Source organism: Arachis ipaensis, chromosome B04 (assembly GCF_000816755.2).
Source record: "Arachis ipaensis cultivar K30076 chromosome B04, Araip1.1, whole genome shotgun sequence".
Taxonomy (NCBI): Eukaryota; Viridiplantae; Streptophyta; class Magnoliopsida; order Fabales; family Fabaceae; genus Arachis; species Arachis ipaensis.
This window is the reverse complement of record NC_029788.2, coordinates 133,291,652-133,305,495: the sequence shown is the minus strand read 5'-3', so window position 1 is coordinate 133,305,495 and position 13,844 is coordinate 133,291,652. Positions and strand designations below refer to the sequence as shown.

General features: G+C 29.4%; 1 protein-coding gene across 1 annotated transcript; it reads right to left on the bottom strand.

The window, feature by feature from the left end:
• On the bottom strand, nucleotides 9,746–13,163 carry LOC107638209 (protein TWIN SISTER of FT-like). Its single transcript, XM_016341378.2, has 4 exons — nucleotides 12,868–13,163; nucleotides 12,712–12,773; nucleotides 10,592–10,632; nucleotides 9,746–10,496 (listed from the first exon to the last, which is right to left on the bottom strand). The coding sequence occupies exons 1-4, from the start codon at nucleotides 13,072–13,074 to the stop codon at nucleotides 10,264–10,266; spliced, it is 543 nt and encodes a 180-aa protein (XP_016196864.1). The 5' UTR covers nucleotides 13,075–13,163; the 3' UTR covers nucleotides 9,746–10,263.

Here is a 13,844-nt window from a genome sequence, read left to right as displayed (position 1 = left end):
ATCATGAATTAGCTGAGCTTGTTGACTAAGAATGAAATATCTAGTATTTTAATTGGTTTAAAAATATTATATTACTAGAAGGAAAAGTCTAGGGATCAACAATTTTTTTAAAATTTGGCCAGCATTTAACCATAAAAAAAAATTTAAATGATCCCACACTATTGAATTTAATTTCACACCATTAAAAACACTATTGATGACCAATTAATGGTTATAAAACACAAAAATTGTTGCCCTTAGCACTCCTCTTATTAGAATGCTCGATTGCCTCAATGCACACGAAAAAACTTAGATCCCCAAGATCTTTTAACAAAAATGTAGAGTGTAATTATTTTGAAAGAGTATAAAAAAACAGTTCCTAACCAGTTAATTTTAACCAACTGTAATTAATAATTATTAATTTTATATTTTAAAAAAATAAAATTTAAATAATTACTAATCAATCACAATCATAATATAAATAATGAAATTGTGTGTGAATTTGATAAATAGTGAAGGATCTAATTTAGTGCGTGCAATTGAATCCAAAGTTTTTTAAGGCACTAGTGATGGTCATATATTAAACACAATTTCATGCAATGTGCCATTCCAACATAAAAATAATGACGATAGTTTTGATTTGAGAATATTCTGAATCTGGCAGAATATATAATACACCAAAATTGCACCGAATTCCAAGCTTTTCATCCACATGTTTAGAACAAATTTAGCAAAACTATATATATAACAAGCAATTCCAATTCCAGAGTTATTTTTCTTTCATTCATTTTTTTTCCCTTCACAATTCATTGCCCTTCTTATATTTTTATTATTCTTCTTAAAGATATTATATATAAACAAAATTTATATTTTTCTATTTATATATATAATCAATTTTCTTACCCGATTATACAGAAAGCAGTAACCATGGACCAAAAAAAAAATGGAAACCAAAAAACTATTTGTGAAATTTAAAGAATAACAAAAGAGGTCCATTTATCTTATCTTATTTGTAAGTGGCAGGGGAAGAAGGATAATCCAGAATTGTGAAATGGCGAAGAAGGGGAAGAAGCAGCTGATGACGTCAGCGCCATGGAGGGGCGACGACAACAACACTGAATCAGAATTCCAAGATGCTAAGCTCAAAGTCACTACCCAGCCCGGTAATGGCACTTCCACCATGCACGTTCCTCGCTCCAAGTCCAACCACCAGCATCACCACGACGGCGACGATTCCATCGAGATTGACCCTGAGCTTCGCTACAGTTTCCAGCGCAATTTTCAGGTTTACTTGTTTTCCCCCTCTTCTCCTTTCAATTTCACTAGTCAAATTTTGAACAAATCATAATGATGATGATTAAGTTAGACAATATTATTAATTTACAACTTCATTTATCTTTGTTAAGAACCTATTCGTTCAATTGTTCATGTGGCGCCTCCAAGAGAGTTGAGTTTCATGTCCTTGCCTAGTTCTCTAATTGTCGATTACTAACCCTAGTTCATGATATATGTTACTTTATCTTTTTAGCAATGTTAAACATAATAAGTAGCGGTTTCACTATATGTTTCTTGTTTTTAATTTGTAAACAACATATTTATCATAGACAACTATAATACATACTTTTTTAATTTTTTGGTATTATTATTTCTGATTTATATATCAATTACTATTCCTCATACTTGCAAGTTGCAACATCAACATTTTTTGAGATAGTGCATTAAGTCATATTCAGGAAGAAGAATAGAAGATTAAAAAGAAAGAAACCTGAAAAAATAAGGGAAGAAAAAAATGAATTCTTTCTTAAATGAGATATTATATGTTGGGTATATAGTATGAGAATATGACAAAATCTTATATTTGTGTAGTGATTTTAAAGCACGATTAGATCGCTTTTTTTAGAGAGATATTTGTCTCCACACTTAGTTGCTATAGGGTTGATGACAATATTCTCCCAAGATACAATGAAACCTAAGAATTTCTTAATTAGCAATAATAAGAAATTCTCAACTCTTTTGAACAAAGAAAATCTCTTAATAGTTGATTAAAATGTACACTTAGTACTTGTATCTCTGAAATAGTGGGTAAGGACTTATTTATACATATTGCACATAGCAATTATGATTAGTTACGTATATAAATGGTTGTGTCTTTTCTATTGCCAATAGATACAATGTTTTGAACATACACAATTCTTAAAGAGTTGTGTCTCTGGCCTTTAGCCAATAGACACAATGTTTTGAATATACACAATTCTTAAAAGGTTGTGTCCCTTCAACCAAATGGTACTAAACAGTTAGTAACCGTTTATTAATATTAATAATAATATTAATAATAATATCAATAATATTAATAATATTAATTAATCAAATTTGTAAATACCCTTCAATCCCCCACTATTTACAAAATTTAAATGTCATACAAGTATATGCATAAAGAATGTGTCACTAAGATTAAATATTCTTTTAGTGTAAATTTTAAAGTTCTAACGAAATAATAGGTGTCTAATCGATTAAACCTATACTCCATATGCTAGTACCAAAAATCACACACATTACTTATACCCTCAAAGTTCAAGAGTTTACAATTTTAAGCACTTATATGGACTTGTGCTCATCCTGGTTTCATGAATATTTACGAGAATAAAACCTCTAAAATTCTCGATTAGGGTGGCACCACTCTTATATTCATATAGGTGGAATCTTTTGATAGATAATATTATCATTCCATTAAGAGTTTAAACTCACCCTCCTAATTTATTGTAAATAGTACTAAATCCTATACCTTAGTGCTCTAATTGCTAAATAACTTGTTATTACCCATTAAACCTTGAAACTAGTGGTCTACTAGAATAAGGTTAGATTCCCATCATTTAGCAATAATAGGTTTTAATACCATTTTAGCAGTAGTCTCTTTGATTTTATCCCTTGACAAAACTTTAGTCAAAGGGTTTGCAAAATTTCCTTGAGATCTTACATAAGTGATGGTAATTACACCATCATCTATTAGTTGCCTCACAAATTCATGGCTCAAGCTTATATGTCTAGACTTTTCATTATAAATCTTATTATATGCTCGAGACATGGTTGATTCACTATCACAGAAGATTGAAATGGCTGTCGTCTGCACAGCTTTATATCATATAACAAATTTCTTAATCATTCCTCTTCTTTACCTGCGGCTGATAAAGCTATAAACCCAGCCTCCATAGTAGAATGTGTAATACATGTTTGTTTCTTTGAGACCCAACTTATTACTCCACCACCTATGGTGAAAATTCATCTTGAAGTAGATTTGTTATCACTAAGATTTGTAATCCAACTTGCGTCGGAATAACCTTCTAAAACTGCGGGATAATCACTATAATGTAATCCCAAGTATATGATTTTCTTAAGATAACCAAGAACTCTTGTTATAGCTTTTCAGTGTTGATTGCTAGGCTTTCCTGTAAACCTTGATAATTTACACACCGCAAATGCTATATCAGGTCTAGTACAATGCATTGCATACATTAAACTTCCTATAGCACTAGTATATTTTAATTGTGCTATAGGTCTTCCTATGTTTTCTTCTAATTTAAAATTAGGATCATAAGGTGTATTGGATTCTTTAATTGTGAGATGATCAAACTTTTCCAATACCTTTTTGATATAATCAGATTGACTTAAAGTAAAGCCAACTTCATTCTTATGCATCTTTATGCCTAATATTGTATTAACTTCATTCAAATCCTTTATCTTGAATTTAGAAGTTAGATACTCCTTCGTTATACGAATTCCTTCTAAATTTGTTCCGATGATTAACATATCATCAACATATAAACAAATGATTACTCCATAATCTTTAGTAAATTTTGAATAAATACATTTATCCGCATTATTATGTGAGAAGCCATTTGATAACACCACTGAATCAAACTTCTCATGCCATTCTTTAGGCGCTTGTTTTAGCCCATACAAAGACTTAATTAATTTGCAAACTTTCTTTTCATTTCTCCTTCCGGTTGCTCCATATAAATTTATTGTGAAACATTAGTATCATTTTGGGGATATTCTAAATTAGAAGTTGAATAATTGATAAATTTATTTTCAATAAATTCTACCTCTCTTGATTCAACAACTACATTAGACACTAAGTCTAATATTTATATACTTTAGAATTTTGAGCATATCCTATAAAAGTGTCTTTTATGACTCTTGACCCCAATTTGGTTCTCTTTTGATCAGAAACTCGATAAAAGGCAAAACACCCCACACTTTAAGATAATTTAAATTATGTTTCCTTCCTTTCCAAATTTCATAAGGAGAAACATTTCTATGTCTTGATGGTATCCTATTATGGATATCACATGATGTCAATAATGCTTCACCCATAAATTATAAGCCAATTTTGCATTTAGTAACATTGAATTAACCATATCCATTAAGGTACGGTTTTTTCTTTCTACCAAACCATTTTGTTGCAGAGTATATGGAGCGGAAGATTGATGCACAATACTATGTAATTCACAAAAGTGATCAAATTCATTAGAAGAGAAAAATATTCTTCACCTTGCAGTGATTCAGGGATCACCACTTATAGATCACGAAGTCTACTTACAAGAATTTGTAATTCGTGAATTTGATCTATAACAGGCATAGTATCATTCATAATAAATTCGAAATATTTTATCATAATAAACTTATCTGTTCCTTGTCGTTTAGTATTGTACTTTTCTTCCAAAGATTTCCAAATCTCCAATGGTGATTGAATTAACATATGACCTCAACATGCAAAAGTATCTTCATCACATTTCTTCTTCAATTGAACAATCTCTTCTTCCTCTTCCAGTGTGAAATTTTTCAGCAGCATTGGCAATTGGTATAGTCTTTGGGTCAATCACATATGCAAGATTGAGAACTGAAAGAAGAAACATCATTTTGTCCTTCCAACGATTGAAGTTTGTTCCATCTAAGCGATCTAACTTGACAAACTCTTGATTCATGACCTTGAACGTGGTGTTTTGATCTTGTGCTATCTTCAATTAATATCTCTCTAAAATTGTTGGGTATATGGTATGAGAAGATGACAAAATCTTATATTTGTGTAGTGGTTTCAAGGCACGATTAGATCGCTTTCTTTAGAGAGATATTTGTCCCCACATTTAGTTGTTATAGGGTTAATGACAATACTCTTCCAGGATACAATGAAACCTAAAAATTTCTTAATTAGCAATAGTAAAAAATTCTCAACTCTCTTGAACAAAGAAAATCTCTTAATAGTTGATTAAAATGTACACTTAGTACTTGTATCTCTGAAATAGTGAACAAGGACTTATTTATACATATTGCACGTAGCAATTATGATTAGTTACGTATATAAATGGTTGTGTCTTTTCTATTGCCAATAAATATAATATTTTGAATATACACAATTCTTAAAGAATTGTATCCCTTTAATCAATAAACACAATATTTTGAATATACACAATCTTTAAAAAATTGTATCCTTTCAACCAAATAATACTAAACAATTAATAACTATTTATTAATATTAATAATAATATTAATAATAATATCAATAATATTAATAATATTAATTAATCAATTTTGTAAATACCTTCGTTATATATAACTATATATGTTTTGCACAAATCAGATCTAAATTTCACGAAACAGAAGTATTCCAATATCAGAACGAGTGAACGACACTTACCGCTCCAAAGATAAGCCAACATCCATATAAAGTACCTTGTGTGAATATTCTAAAATTACAATGAATTTCTAAAACTCTCTTCGTCCCATAATGAAACAAAATTAAACTGTACCGAACCATGTAAATTATTCCTTTAAATATGTATGTGTTCCTGATCCTATATATATATCAGGATGTATGTGTATGAATTAGATTACTGTTAAATAGGAGTGTACCTCTCATATCTTTCCAAATTTTTGTTAATGAGTAATAGTTCAAATGGCATAGTCTTTCCATACTCAATTAAGAAGTTGCGGATTCGAATCTCCTATTTTTGGTAAAATAAATAAATAAATAAATAAATAAAATAAATAGGAGTGTACATGGGCCGGGCCACACCGGGTTTAGTTTAATCCAGATGCGACTCGAAATATAAACCGAGTCTAATTTTTAGACCTTAATCCGATTCTAGACCCGATGAAACCTACGTACCTTTGGATCGGGTGAAAATCGGGTAAAAACCGGGTTTTTAGCATGTAAAAATCACCTAATCTCCAACAATTATTTCACAATTCACATAATAAAATTCACTTAAAAAAATATAACAAGAACCAACCATTCTCTAAAATTAAAGTATAACCATAATCAATACTAATATTGTCGAATAACACCAAATATTTAAATCAATACAAATAACGCAATATTATGCATTAGTCTAAAATCTTATGCATTTTAAACATAAAATATTAACTTATAATCTTATAATGACTAATAACACAAAATATTAAGATTTACAATATTTAAATTCCACATAAGAATAGCCATCATCCATCACTAATAACATAAAATATTAATTGTGTATAATAACCGGGTCACCGGACCGAGTTCGGGCGACTCAAGCTATGGCTCGAACCCGACCCAAAATAATGATCGGGTCTATTTTTTAGACTCTCACCTGACTCTAGACCCGATAAAATCACACTAAATTAACTCTTAATAAAGTGTTCGAATCGGGTCGGACCATGTAAATCCCTACTGTTAAACATTTATTAAGGAGTCTAATCTCTACAAGAAAATAAATAGAAAAGGCATATAGACATTGATAGTGGTCCCAATGAGTTGTAGATGGATCGGTTCTGTGGAACAATAATATTATTGTGGTCTTGCAAAGATATTTGTCGTGTTGGGGTGCAGATAGAGAATAGAGATCAATTTCCATGTGAAAGTACTTTAGTCTTATTAGGCAGTGTTTGGATCTACTTGTATTTAGGACACAAAAAGATCGCGATCGAGTATATAAATTTATTGAAAAAAGAATAGATACTTCTGTAAAGGGATACATAATATAGTGTTTCACCCTCAGAATTTTAATTTAGTGGCACTGGGAAGATACTTTTGTTGCGATGAAGACATGCAGGTGCAATTGTTGTTATGAGAATATGCTATATAGTTGACTTTTTGAAATCAGTGTACGGAAGATTTTCAAGTATACCGTCGTACCGGTATAGTGATTTTTAATCGTTGATTTTAATTATATATATTATATATATTTTTTATAATTAAGATCAACGATTAAAAATCACTGAAATACCAGTATGACTTCACACTTAAAAATTTTTCCATATATATTATACACATATACAACTAATATATATACCATTCCATAAGCATTGGTGGGAGCTGAATTCTTTACTTTTTCAAAATAATAGAGCTTAAAGTTGTGGTGAGTTCTAAGATAGAGTTGCAATATTTTACTGTTCATGTCTGTAAACCAATTTTTTCAATAAATTCCAACCAATATTTGGTCAGTATTAAGTCTCAACACTTTGTTGTACTTGGAATTTTTTTGGATTTGTGTATAAAAGTATAAAAATATTAATACTAATTAACTAATTGATAATAAAAATGATAAAATTTGCTTGTCTTGTAGTACTACTATTTATTGTAATTTATTTGGCCTATAATGCACCTTTGCATATGTGTTATATTATAGTACAATATCACCGTCTTTCATGGAATAGATTTCACACTAATTTGAAAGTATAAAATATTCTAAAATAAAATTTTAAAAAATAAAAATAGGACATCATATACATTAAATTAATTAGATAATAAAGATTAATTATTGTTGAATTTAAAAAATTAATATTTGATTAAAGTGATGAACAAACATTATTATATTAGAGGATTATTAATTGTTTATATAATTATGTTGTATTTGTGTGTAAGAAAATAATTCAATAAACATGGCCAAGAAACAAATCATCAACACAAATACAAACTTTAGTCCATTATAAATAAATCAAGTCCTATAACAAGCCTCTAAACCAAATAAGAGAAAAGAAAAAAGATGACCCAAATCATTTAAAGTTCATTCGGTGATCACAAACGCAGGAGCAAGTAGAATTAATAGGTTAATTATATTAGTTAATTATAATAAGGGAATACAAGTATTATATTGTTTAGGATAATAAACTTTGTGTTATGTATTAGTCCTACGTCGTCCAAGTTATGAAGGCTTTTCTTTTTCTCACTAGTATAAATAACTCATGTACCTTTTATTTATGAAATAGAATTGAAATCTATTTGAATATGAAATAAGCTGTGTGCTTATTTTTTTCTAAACTCTTTGAAAGTAAGAGGTGTATCCTTAGTTTGGCCAACCAAGGTAAATTTATGGCTATTTTCACCATAGTAAAATTGCTAACCTCGCCAAGATTGGTGACCAAAACTAAGCTTTGGCGTCAGCCACACTCTTCACTAGCTAGGTCACCATTCAAAAAATTGAACCCAAAATTCATTTCAATTAATTTTTTTGAAGCTTCCACTAAAAGCCAAACTCTCTCTTCTCTCTCCTCTCTCTTTCGATCACATCACTCAACGAAGAAGAAAATGAAAACGACAGAAATTAGGTTATGGAGAAAGATAAAAAAGTTGTTTCCAAATCTAAGAAAAAAAAATGGCTACAACCAAGAAGCTATTCTCATTTGGTTTGAGAACGTCAAAAAGCTTCTTCCTCCAGTTGGGCTATACTAAGAAACCCTAAAAAAATCTGGCAAGGCTCAAGCACAATTCAAGCAATCATGGTAAAAATAAAGTCAAACATGGTCAAAAGCTCATCAATGGTCAGAAATAAAACTTGAGATCAAAGTTAAGCTCAATGGACAATATCAATGGAGGTTGAAGAAAAAGGATGAAAGAGAAGATAAGTTGCATGTCTCAGATTCGCCCTTCTCTCTCTCTCTCTCCTCTGACCAAGCTGCTACAAGCTCTGATGAATTGGAGAAGAAGACAACATGTGATTTGAACTTGATTTAACCTTGGAAGCTTCACTCTTCTATAATAAGAGTGAACGACCAAGAGTTGAAGGTAAGAGAGAAAAACAGAGCACTGAGTTCAGTTCTAATAGCTACCTAAACTGTTCTGAGTTCTTCTCCTTCATGATTTACATATTGTATTTCTTTTTCTCAATTTAGTCTGTCTAAATCTCGTTGAAAAAGATAAACATGATGAGGTTTGTAAGAAAAAGTTAATGAGAAGTAAAAGACAGTAAGTTAAACTTGGAGAAAAAGCCATAAGATATATATCTCATATTTTCTTTGTACATCTTTCTATTTTATGTCATGATCCTGTGAGAATTTCCTTACAAGTTGGGTTAGCATTTGACTGTTGAAAGTTAGGTTGAGTTCTAGTCAAACTCAAATTGGGTTAGAATCTGGATTTGTTTCAGATAGGATTCGGTAGATCCTAGAAAATTATTGGTGTTTGTAATCTTGTGAAAAAGATAGTGAAATTCCATCATAATTGTGATCGAGACTTGATGTAGGCTACATTACACTTAGTAGTTGAATCAGGATATATCTGGGTGTCACTCTTTTCTTCTCTACTCTATTTTTGTTTTAGGAGACAAAAAGAGGAGTCTCTTTACTCGACAGGAGACAAAATAAAAATATCTCCTAAGTTCTTTTAATAATACAAAAATAGTATTCAGCAGCAAAGGAGGCCAAAATTCAACCACCCATTCCCTTTGTTACTGATAACCATCCATTATTAATTTTGTACAAAAATTATTTATTTATGTCTCTTTCGTCCATTAAGAGTCATCCTTCAATTCGTTATTTAGAAAGTAAATTCTAATATTAACCTTAAAAAAATATAAGATACAGCTCAAACTTATATTTGACACAAATCATCACTGCCTTGTTTTTTATTTTTTGGTTCTTATACATTACACAACACACATTCGTTCACATACACTATTACTACTAATATGGGTTTTATATTTCTCATCGAGAATTTGAACCTAGGTACAGCTCCTAGTGAGGCAGGTGCTGCTGCCATTGATCAAGGGCTTCATCAGTGCCTTGTTTAATTCAATAACTAGTACAACTTTCAGACCCTTTTGAGTATTATTATTATATAGTTTTGGGTCATAACAACGGTAGAGAAAATAATAGTAGTTTTTTTATTTTTGTTGAAGGATAGAGGTCAAATTTTGGTGATGGGTTTAGGTTTTAAATGAGTAGTGTTTTAACACTTATGAATTAAAAAAGCCCATTTTGGTAAATTAAGGGTGGGCCTAAGCCCATTTTTGGGTTGAAGGAAGGATAAAGCTAAATGATGATTCTCCTTCCACCCCAACCGCTCTCCCGCTGGCAATTGAAGTAGAGAGCAGCAACAGGAGTTCCAAGATTGTAGACTTGTGCGAAGTCACGAGTGTTGAAGTTGTTACGCCATCTTGGAGGGTGTATCACTTCTTGCCTCCTCATTTGTTTGTACAACACAAACACCATCCTATGTATTCCTGCTATTGGTCTTGGGCTTTCGTATCCAACTATCTCTTGTCCTGCATTTGTTACCTTTCACTTAGTTAAATTTTCGTTTATTTAATAATCACATTATTCTACATAACAATGATATGTTAATTGATTGACTGCTTACCGAAGCTCGTTCCTGTCGTCCCTGGAATATTCATTACCAACCTAAACCATGGTTTAAGATCGAAGCAAAACTCATCAGTGATATATAGAGATATTTTTGAGTTATTAATTAGGATATGATACATAGTTAGAGAACGTATTACTATGGGATACATGTTGATTGCATTGTCATGGCTTCAAAAAAATATGTCATGCTACAATGAGTAATGTGTGTATTATATTCTTAGATAATCTTAGGCCGTTTGAAAAGTTTTAAAAGTTATTTTTTGAATTTTTAACTTATAAAAAGTAATAGTATTAGTTAGAACTGTTCAAATTTAAACCAGAGGTGGAGCTACATACTGCGAAAGGGGGCAACGGCCCCTAATTTTAAATGTTTACATGTAAATTATATGTAAATTTCAATTTAGCCTCCTCAAAAAATTATTTTAATATTATTTTATTGTGTAAATATTTTTAGCCCCCCTCTAATGTTTATTCTAGCTCCGCCCCTTAAATTGTTCATTCAATTCAATTCAAACCAAAAATCGATTAAAACCGCACTAATTTAGATTTGATTGAATTCTATTTTTGTAAACTGCTGGATCGGATCGGATTTTGGATCTACTTTTCATAACTGATTCAATCCAATCCAAACCGTTTAATGTGCTATAATTATTAGTTTATTATTATATTTAAAATTATATTTATAGCATGATCAATTTGTTATACATTTTTATATTATATATGTATTATTCTTATATTTATTTATTTATTTTAACTAACCTATAATTTTATTTGTATTGTTATGTTATCGTTGGTTTTTTAAGATAATATTGAGACTTGTTATGTCATTGTTGATTATTTAAAAATTGATGTTGAGATTTGTTATATGTATTTAATTTGTTTAATTTACAAAATCGCAAATCCAATCTAATCAAAACCGCTTGAAATTAGATCGATTATTTAAAAAGAAAAAATCATCCAATCTAAATCGCACCGCAAGTAAAATTAGTGTTTGGATCATATGAGTTTTGGTCTCAAAACCGATCCAAACCGCACTGCGAACAACACTTAGACTATTAATGTCTGATACAATTTTCAAAACTAAATTATAACTTTCTAAAAAAAACTATTTAAGTACTTATAAGAAAATTTAAAAAAAATAACTTCTCTCATAATAAAAAATTTGTTATCACAATTATTTGCCTAAACTGTACCTTAATATTTTATCATTAGCTTACATATATCACTTCTGTTTCCATTACCAGGAAACTTTTTTCACATGTTAATGAAGTCTAGAATAGTTAAAAAATTGTAAATTATTTTAGGGTATAGTATAAAGTGATGAGATTAGTTCATTTTTAATTTTAATATAAATTTTGAATTTTCATGTTACTTGCTAAAAGAATTTTGAATTTTCTAAAATTTATACTCTCAAACTGAGATTATTCTTTTTTATTTTAAAATTCAAACATTTTTTAATAATATAAAATTTATATTTTTTATCTCTATTTTCTTTATAAAATTTTAAAAATAAAATATACAAATACAAATCAAACGATCCCTTAAATTTAATAGGTTTTCACTTAAATATTAACTTCAACTATATCATACATATATTGAATGTGACTATTTATTTTGGGTCATGTAATTTTTTTATTATAATTAGACACTTTCAAAAATTCAAGTAAGATGTGAGTTACACTGTTACATACAAGAAAAGCACGGTCAACGTTATACTACAGTTTTTAGGCTAACAAATTTTAAGTTTTTTATTTAAATAAAAAATTCATTATTTACCGATTTAAACGCAGACACAGAATATATCATTTTGTACATTAAGCTGTGTTTTCACAGGTAAAGAATACGAAAATAAAAAATTATATTAATACAAAAATTTTTTTTCTGATTTTTGCATACTCTTAATACAAAAATGTATTCTTCTATTTCCGTATTTTTTAACTGTAAAACACAACTAAATGCATAAAATAATATATTTTTGCATCGCAATAAAATAATAATTTTTTTATTTAAATAAAAGACCCTCAAATTTTAACCATTTATAAGGAAACAGTACTCACAGAATTCAGTCATGTAACTATAGCAGACACAGATGGAGATACAGAACTATGGACTCACCAGTGTAAATACTCTCTCATATTTGGATTAGTAGGACTAGGTGCATCAGGGTCCACCATTATCTGCATCATAATATACAGATATAGTTATTCATTGTATGAAATTTTAAAATATACGGTAATAACAGAAAACTACAAAGTAGTAAATTCTACGTACCAGAGTGTAAAAAGTTCTAAAATCATCACCACCAACGTCAACTCTTGGTTGATTGATAATTTGGGATGGCTTCAACTCCAAACTATTAACAACTTCTGAGTTATTGTGATATACAATCCTCAGAGAAACACAACTTACAAAAGGATCAACAACATCTCCGATTACCCCTCCAACAGCAAGAGGGTCCATTATTGTTGTTCTAGGCATACAGCTATATATGTTTACGTCAGTTTGTTTAACTGTCTGTTGTCAAATTTTACTAAAACGTGAGAGGGCTTATCCCCTATTTATGCGTTTAGCTCCCTTCAATGTGACTACCGAGTTCAAAAAAAAGTTGATTAATATTAATTTAAATAAAAATAAATATAAAAAAATGTCGATCATCTATTAAATATTTAAAAAAACTAAATATTTCTTATTTAAAAAAAGAAGCATATCTTAAAAAGTGTAAACTAAAGATACTTGAGATATTTATGAATATCTTATGATTGATGTCTAAAATATATATGTGCATATATACTTTGGTGGAGTTCCTTAATTAGAATAATAATAAAATATTTCTAATTCAATATTAGGACCGATCTAATAATCAAAAGAAAGTACTAATTTAAAGTTTAGTAGTTCATTACTTGGACTTTCTATGCACCATAGCAATAATAATTGAGCCACATGATTTTTTTTTTTTTGATATTAATAGTTCGTGCATGAACTAAAATGAAAACAAACCAAATCTTCCATCCATTTTAAAAACAAACAAACTCAAGGTATTTACTAGTAGTTTCATTCTCCTTTACTTGTTAGCTAATTATAATTTATAAACGTTTGAGGAGTTAATAATAACCTACTCAAATCAGTTTCATAAATAATAATCGTTTTTTTTTTTCTAAAATTTGTTAATATACAGCTATATCAGACAATAGTACGAGTCTAAGAGATAATAGTCACCAATATAGAATAAGGAATAAAGAATTACGATT

What these genes read in the sequence shown, in the direction of transcription:
- LOC107638209 (XM_016341378.2), bottom strand. Translation starts at nt 13,074, where the DNA reads ATGCCTAGAACAACAATAATGGACCCTCTTGCTGTTGGAGGGGTAATC. An exon ending in TTAGAACTTTTTACACTCTG is followed by an intron (nt 12,774 to 12,867) that starts GTACGTAGAATT and finishes ATTATGATGCAG; the next exon opens with ATAATGGTGGACCCTGATGC. An exon ending in GACGACAGGAACGAGCTTCG is followed by an intron (nt 10,497 to 10,591) that starts GTAAGCAGTCAA and finishes TAACAAATGCAG; the next exon opens with GACAAGAGATAGTTGGATAC.